The following is an 8,490-nucleotide window of genomic DNA, read 5'->3' as shown; positions in this document are numbered from 1 at the left end:
TGCAGAATTTTCTTTCAAGTCTGAATACAAAGGGGGAGAATGTTAGGACTGAAAAATCAGTATTAATTGTATTCGTCTTGAAAGATTAATTTTAGTCTATAATTGTAAAAGTCAGCGTGTTTGACTTTCTTAGACTAGTTTGACTTTGACTTTGACTTTGTATTAACATGTTGACCATATAAATAGGTTGGTAATTTTTGTAATTAGTAGAAAGAGGAGCTAATTGTAATATACATTGATAATAAGAGGTTTGACTGAATTGAGAGGATTGACTTTCTCTCCCAATATTCATAAAGTGTTCTTGAATGTTTATCTTGAATCTGCCATTGATGTGAGCTTAATATGAAGAATTGATCAGTGATTGTGGACACACAACATGCAATCAAATATTTCATCGAAACTTTGATGCATTTCGAATTGTCTTTTTATGCATTTGAGAAGTTGTATGGCCACGAAAATAGAACGTTATATGATTTGAATGTTTTAATGAAAATGTTTTACTGAACTTAAATTTATAAAATTAAATAATTATATGTTTTATGTAAAAGTATTACAATAAGATGATAACGTTCTTTGATATCTTAACAAGTTCTTCTTAAGATATTTTTAAATAAAAAGTTCTATTGATCATTTTTATATTACATTATTTAAAAAAGTGTTTTTTAAAAACAATTGTTCTTTAGAAAAGGTGTGTTTACAGTCCCCTGTAAAAAAGACTAATATAACATTTTATTTCAAAAATGTCTAAAAAACAACTTGTAATTTTTGATAGCTCCCCCCTCCAGATCAAGATAAAACACTAAAACGCTAAAACAACAACAATGAAGCGTTCGGGTAGGAGGAAACCTCAACTACCAGAATCCAAGGCACCCCGAGGGGAAAGAAAGAGGGAGACAGAGAAGAAGAAAGAAGAGAAAAGAGGGAAAAGAAGAGAAGGAAGAAAGGGAAAAGAAGAGAAGAGGGAAGAGGAAGAAAGAGAGAGAATGAGAGAAAGAAAAAGAAGCCAACCACAAGGGAAGGGTCCAGCCACGCCAAGCCAAGCCAAGATCGGGAAACAAACGGGGAAAAACCACAAGGCCAGGAAAAGGGGCCTAAAAACAGGCACACCCTAGACCGCACCGAGAGAACCAAGAGAGCAAAGGAGCTCACACCACCAACACACAACACAAGAAGACAAACGGCTAAGGGAGGTTCCAGGCAAGCCAAGCCGGACAACATTAGGAGAGGGCTTGAAGGTCAGGCAGAGCCTGGACCGGACATCATCGGTAATCGTCTTCACCACCATAATATTCGATCTTCTTTTATTCTTGAAGATGCGGTTATTCCTTTCCTGCCACAGGTGGTAGACTGTCTCAGCTAGCACTAATCTATGAATAATACACCAGACGGTCTTTCCTTTGGTGGCTTGCTGGAACATACTAATAATATCAGCCCAGTTATCCGGGACACCAGTGAGGTTAAGCTTAGGCTTTAAGCCATTCCAAACCTGATTAGGAAACATACACTCAAAGAAAAGATGAGAATGCGAATCAGGCCCGTTTTGACAGAAAGCACAAGACAGGTTGGAGTGGCCCTCCCAGAACCGAAGCTTATCATGCGTCTTGAGACGCTGCTTGAGGGCAACCCACAGAATAAGAGCATGTCTGGGAATATTTTGAGAAAACCAGACCATATGATGCCAGGAGACATCAGGCTCGTTTGGCCGGAGGGAGAGCCAGACTTCATTAACGGAGAACGAAGTGAGACGGCCATCACTGGTTCTCCAAAGGAGTTTATCAAGGGTAGCCGGGGAAAGGACAGGAAGAGGGGAATTGCGGATTAAGGGGTTGGGGCTGTCCCTCAGGAGAGGGCAAATACAGCCTAGCGTATATCCTACTATAGAACACAACGTGTTTTTTAATTAAGTAATATAAAACGGTTATTAAGCTTTATACATATTTGACGTCTCATAGAAGTGATTTTGTTGTAATGCTTGCACTCGGCTTCGAGATTTTTACGTAGACTAGGTTTGCAGGTTTCACTTAGGATTATTGATCCGCTGAAGTTTCCCTCTTGCAACTTAAATCGAGCCCGTTTTGATGAGCGCCCGGCTTCTAACGATTACATACCGAAGCGGTAGCAAACGGATCGATGTCCCGCAAGTTTTCTCCTTGTCACTTTCGGTGAACTTTCTCTATTATGTTTCGGACACCTCATCGGCAACTTCGCTTCTGATCGTGGGCTGGGATTCATCGAGATAATGTTGATACACATATGAAGCAAACCCCCAAATCGCCAGCACGGTGGCGACCACCTTCATCCCGTTCATCTTTTCATGGAAGATTATAATCGCTAGAATTGGGATTATCGGCAACGCCAAAGTACTGATCACATTCGAGAAAAGTGACGATACTTCAAAGATCAAGCCGACACCACCGATGGTTGCAATCTGCCATGCGACCGCAATGCAGATCATGATGATCAAGTACATTATCTTCCCTAGTTCAAAACTCGCCATTTCTTTCCCCAAATCGTTCCATTGGCCGCTAATGAATAGCGCCAGAATCGTGACGATAGACGCGACTAACGACTGGTAGATGATCATATTCAAAACCATATTGAAAGTTTCTCCTTTTAGTACTTTCTGAAATGATAGTTGCGTTAAAGAAAGACCCAACGAATAAAGTGCAGATGCGATAACCGTTGAAACGAATCCCAGTTTTAGGTGTCTTTTTCGTGAAACACCCACTTGATTTCCTTCGGAATCGCTTTGGAGAACCAGTAAAACCGTAGAAATGGTGAGAAGAACTAACGAGTTAACGATCAATGGTGTTAACTTCTGGGCGTTTAGAAAGAAAGCAAAGAAAGCATTGAAAGCGAGCTGCATGGTGCTGATGAGCGAAAAAGTCGATAATGGAAGGTAGAATAGTCCGACGGAATACAAGATTCCGGTGAGGGATTGAAGTGCTCCTAAAGAAACATAGATCGCTAAAAGAATGAAAACAGAAGGCGGGTTCGTCCTAATTCTATCGTTTTCTGTCGATTGACGATATGTTAATGGTTTGAAGTGAAGATAGAAAGGGATTAGAATCGGGAAACCCACAGTTTCGACTAGTGATGTTAACCAAACACTTTTTCCTCCTTTGTTGTAGTAAAGTCTTCCGAGCAGGGTAGCAACGGTTTGGCCGAAGAGAACACAGAGCGTGTGTGCCGCCATTCTCAGCCACCAGTTTCTGTTGGTGGTCCTGAGAGGAGCCACGGCAGTGGTGGTGGCGGTGGCAGCATGTGGTGGTGCTACGGGGGTGAGAGGTGATGCTGACATTGGAAAACTGAAAATGGATTGGTTTTGGAAGTGGGAAATGGAAGGAAATAACTAGTGGTGATGATCAGTACTGATCACCATGTTTTGTACATGACATAACTAGTTGTGAAGATGGGTGGTTGGAGGGTTGATGGTTGTTCTCGGCTATAGGTATTAAGCCTGTTCAAATTCATGCTTTTTGTACCCTTTGGGTTTGTGATCAACACTTTGGGTAACAAGATCGGATCCGCAAACCGGTCGAACCGTTCGTTTTGTAAAAACCTGTTTCGTTATACCTATTGAACGGGTAATTAATGATGACGGGTTTTGATAAGGATAAAGAAACCTGTAGGTTTATATCAAAGACGGTTAAAGTCTTATATAAGTTAAAGTTTGCACTTTTTTCTTTAGTAATAGGTTGAAACATCTCTTCTCTTCTCATGGATTCTTTTGAAAATAAATTGAAAAGGGATCTACATATTCTCATAAAAACGATATGATTCACATGCTTGTGTAAAGGTTTTTCTAACCGACAACCTCCAAGATGGCATATACTACTCTTTCCAACGCATCATGTGAGATGTAAATCAGGTTCACAATTGTCTGCTACTTATTTAGCTTAAGAGTCGAGTGTCCACAAGGACGCTAATCCCAAAAAAATTATTTCACAATACAATAGTAGCTTGTTAAACTGATCTCTCGCTTGTGTGTGCAAGTATAGCACAACCTTAAGGGGTTAGTTCACTGACAATAAATTTAGGCTTGGGTATTTGGAGCTCCTCCCCATATGTAGGGGGGTCTCTGCAGGAGGGCGGGTTGGGCGTACGCTCAGGACCCGCAAAAAATAGGGGACCCAATTTGTTTTCAGTATATAGTGGTAATTTAAAACAATTAGTAAAAGAAGAGACAATTTTTTAGTATTTGTGACTGGTGAGGACTCCAAAAAGAATTTAGCGTTATACTAAGGCCCTATACATGTATTAATTCATTATGTTAGAGATGGAAATATGTAAAAAGTTAATTGGTCCTTTATTTTATTTCATTGCTTATTGGTTATTTAGGTTTTTTTGTTTAGTATCGAAGTTTAAAACTTTTGCCTAGAAACCTTGATATGCTCTCTATCATAAAAATTTCAAAACTACCTTTGTTTTTTTTTTCCATACATTATTGACTCCTTATTACCTAATACGAGTGCATGAATATTAATACTTTCTTATTTCTTAAACAATAATAAATTTCAAACTATAACCAACATGAACTTTTGATTCTAAGATTGGTGGTTCCAAAATAGTTTGTTTAATCCTAAAAGTTTAAGATGGTGATGACAAATATTAACATGATGTGAGATAGAAACTCAACTGATTTATATATGGCTCCGAATAGTCAACATTTTGACCGGGGTTTGATGTCAATCTATATATAAAGGTACATAATAAAATATTTTTGACTGTGGAATGGGTTAACGATGCTATATAAAAATGATACAGGTAGATAATATTAATTTATAAACAGTTGTTGATTGTTTTTGCGTTAAGGAATACGTGGAAAAAAAGTTTTATATGAATTACTGTTAAATTTTGAATTCAATAATATTTCTAATGATAAAAACAATATATTGAAGATTTCTTCGTATATATCGATGACTCTTTTTTACTTATCGTCCAGGGCGTATAAAATGTATACGAACGGGTCTGTCCATATGTCACGGGTTCGAGTCCCTCAAAAGTCATCGGGGATTTTCCTAACTATTTTCTAGAACCCCATGAGATTGGTTGAGGTACATGCAAGCATGCTGCACACTTACGTTGTGTTCTCGAATTTGGGAAAAAAGAAAATAAAAGAAAGAGAAGGAAAAGAAAAGAAAGAAAAATAATTTTGTTTATTTGTTTTCTTGAAAGGGATGTAAAAGAAAAGAAAGAAAGAAAATTCATGTTCTTGAACAGCAGTAAAAGAAAATAAAAGATGTCATTTTTATAGATATACCTTTTTAAAAATATGTCATTTATAATGAAAGATTGGGTAGTTTTCTAATTTTTATAAATTTTTAAAAATGTTTTAATTTCTTTCATTTTATTTCCTTTCCTTTCTTTTCATATCTGGAAGGATAGTTTTGAGAGGAAATTTATGATTATTTCCATTTTGTTTTCTTTATTTTCTCTCATAAAATAATTTCGAGAACACAAGCTCTTTTTATTTTCCTTCTCTTTCGTTCGTAAAAAATGTTGCGAAAATACAAGGTTAAAGTTAAAAAAATACTGTAATGAGTCAATTGGGTTCAACTATACAGAAGAACGTTTTATTTTTTATATCACAGTTCTTGTGATGTGTATGGTATGTATCAGGTAACACCGTTACATGTTCAAATTAAATAATATAAATCTGTTGCTCTGTTCTTGAGTTTGCTCATATCGGTCATCAATTCGAGTTACTCACAGTCAGTTATGGTTTATCTGATTATTAACCTCGATGCCATTAATTAGTCGAGTTCACTAACCCGAACATCCACAATTATAAAATACATCTATCATTCTTTATAACTTTGTTTGATTACTAAAATCCCTCTAATTAAATACTATAAACGCCCAAAAACTTGCGTAGATTTGTTAGAATTTGAAGTCATCTAAAACGTATAAAGTTAATGCTTAAATACCAAGACTCTTGATTCTATACATTCATGTTGGTTTTCGTTAAAACAACTGACATTTGAAATGTGATTTTCAAAATATATTATTTTTAATTCAATTTGATGGATATGGAAATGAGCTCGTACAAATGAATTCTCCGTATTTTTATTTATGTTTGTCCCAAAATAAATATATATTTTGAAAAAGAGATAACTAAATTTTTAAATCTACTCTTAACTAATGCATAAATACTTACGAGTTAATAAGACTAGTTAATAGTTGATAAGTAAACTGATAAAATAAAAAAAGTTTGACTAAAACTAATTAAAAATGTAAAAAAATAATAATAACTTTTAACATTTCAAAATATATTTAAAACAATTAACTAATTAATATAATACGCTAATTGGTACAAATAGAGATGGAAAATTTGGGTACCCGATCCTAAAGGGGCGGGATTCTCCGCTTTGAAAGGTAACACGGCAATGATGGGGGTTTATTTAATTTTCATACCTGAAACGGTGTTGGGTCGGAGTCGGGATGGCATTATCTGCCCCTATTAAAATTTTTTGTTAAATAAATGTATATAGTGTGTATAAATAAATAAATATATATGTATGTACGTAAACTTTTAGCATTAAAATGATAAATATATTTGATTTCAATATTGATAATTAATATTGTAACGATTCCATTACAATTTAATTTTAAGTTACATTATTTTTATTTTTTTTAACTAAAAGGGTAAGCGAGAGGTTCACTAAACTCACAATGGATTCCTTTCCTTCGAACCCATTAGCGATTAGTCAAGGCGGGGTTGGGGAAGGGTTTAAATGGGTTAGGGGACAGAGTGCATTACTCGTCCTATACCTACCCCTGTCCATCCCTAAGTACAAACCAAATGGTAAAAAGAAATATGTTAATTAATAAATTTAAATTTGATTTATTATATATATGTATAATATTAAAAAATTTGAATTTGTATGACTAATTTTTTTTTAATATCTATATTAAATGATTGTTTTAAATAGCTATTTTATATAATATAGAAGGGTACTCGTGCAATGCATCGAAGCACATTTTTATTTCAATGTTTCCTTTTATTTTTTATCCATGTGGATATAATATAATTTTATTTGGTTTTGAGAAAGCGATAATGTTTTTATTTTTGAATAAAATATAAATTTAAAAATATCATATAAAATTTATAAAAAATATATCAATATTAGTATCAAATTATGTAATTAAAAGTTCTTGTATGTTTATTTTTTTAATTCAAATTTTTTGTTATAATTTAATTTAACGTAACAAATTAACTTAATTTAAATTTAACAATATTTATTTATAAAGATAATAATTAAGTATTCTGTTAGAACTCAATAATTATTATAATTATATTTTAGATTTTTTATATATTAAAATGAGATGTTTATTTTTTATTTGATTATGTTTATCCGCAGTTAGTTACACGAATTCAAAAACTTTAATAAGTTGTACTTATCACATTTACTTGTAATTTTGAATTTTAAGTAATATACATTAATAAACAATATTTTATGCATAAAAAATGTTTTTAAGAGTTTTTATCAAATGTTTTATAATATAGTATAGATAGATGTATTAACTAAAGATAAAGTTGTCATTTGATTAACTAAAAATTATGATCACTTATTTTTAGGATGGAATAATATATCTTTAATAATTTATTGTTTTAATAAAAAAAAGTATTGGTATAAAAGGAGTTGTAGTTATTCCAACGTCAGATAAATAGTCGTCAAACATTATTATTTTTAAATCAGAAAACATCAAAACTAATATCAGTGAATTTGGTTTTTCAAAAAACATAAACAGTTATTGACCATTGTTTTCTTTTTTATTGGATTTAGACTTATAGAAAACACATATAAAACATCAAAAATAGAAACATTTGATGATGACACGTTATTTTGAGTTCACGTACATAGTCGAATCAAGTAAACTTTTTTATGGAAGATTGACGTGATTGATCATAATAAAATTGGATAACATCCACCAAAAATGAATTCTTAAACCAAAATTGTAACCATAAAAATATCAACTTATTCATTGTCTGTTATTTAGTTTCCATCTTTTCTGCAACGTAAACAGAAAAAAAAAAAAAAACAAAGAAACAAAAACGTTAACAAACAAGACCAGAAGAATTCTTTTTCCTTCAAAAATCATATACTCATTGCTGAAGATGTGTGCTATCGATGTTAGGATTTCTATAATTTTGGCATGTGTTTTGTGTGAGTTAATATGTTGCTTATAGTTTGGAATTTTGGTTTCTACTTCAATTTGTAATCCTCAATTTTATACCTACACGATGTTATATATATATATATATATATATATATATATATATATACTTGGGATCATGTGAGATCAACATGTTTTCGTGAGACCCGTGAGACCACCTTTTTACACTTGAAACTTCACAGAAAAATGCTGTGAAGGTTCGACTTTTTTTAACCTTCACAATGTTTTTTCTGTGAGTTTCAAATGTAAAAATGTGGTCTCACGGGTCTCACGAAAACAGGTTGATCTCACGTGAACCCAACCCTATAT

At 33.3% G+C, this 8,490-nt stretch overlaps 1 protein-coding gene across 1 annotated transcript; it reads right to left on the bottom strand.

Moving 5' to 3' along the window:
• Window positions 1-2,176: 2,176 nt before the first annotated feature.
• LOC112520028 (probable purine permease 10) lies at window positions 2,177-3,301 on the bottom strand. The gene has a single exon (XM_025128333.1). The coding sequence runs from the start codon at window positions 3,299-3,301 to the stop codon at window positions 2,177-2,179; it is 1,125 nt and encodes a 374-aa protein (XP_024984101.1).
• Between the last annotated feature and the right edge of the window lie 5,189 nt (window positions 3,302-8,490).

Source organism: Cynara cardunculus (assembly GCF_001531365.2).
Source record: "Cynara cardunculus var. scolymus isolate 2C chromosome LG 10, CcrdV1, whole genome shotgun sequence".
In the NCBI taxonomy this organism is placed as follows: domain Eukaryota; kingdom Viridiplantae; phylum Streptophyta; class Magnoliopsida; order Asterales; family Asteraceae; genus Cynara; species Cynara cardunculus.
Note: the sequence above shows the minus strand (reverse complement) of the source record. Positions and strands in the feature narration are given on the sequence as shown.

Excerpts from the sequence above, each read along its gene's own strand:
- LOC112520028 (XM_025128333.1), bottom strand. The coding sequence starts at position 3,301 with ATGTCAGCATCACCTCTCACCCCCGTAGCACCACCACATGCTGCCACC.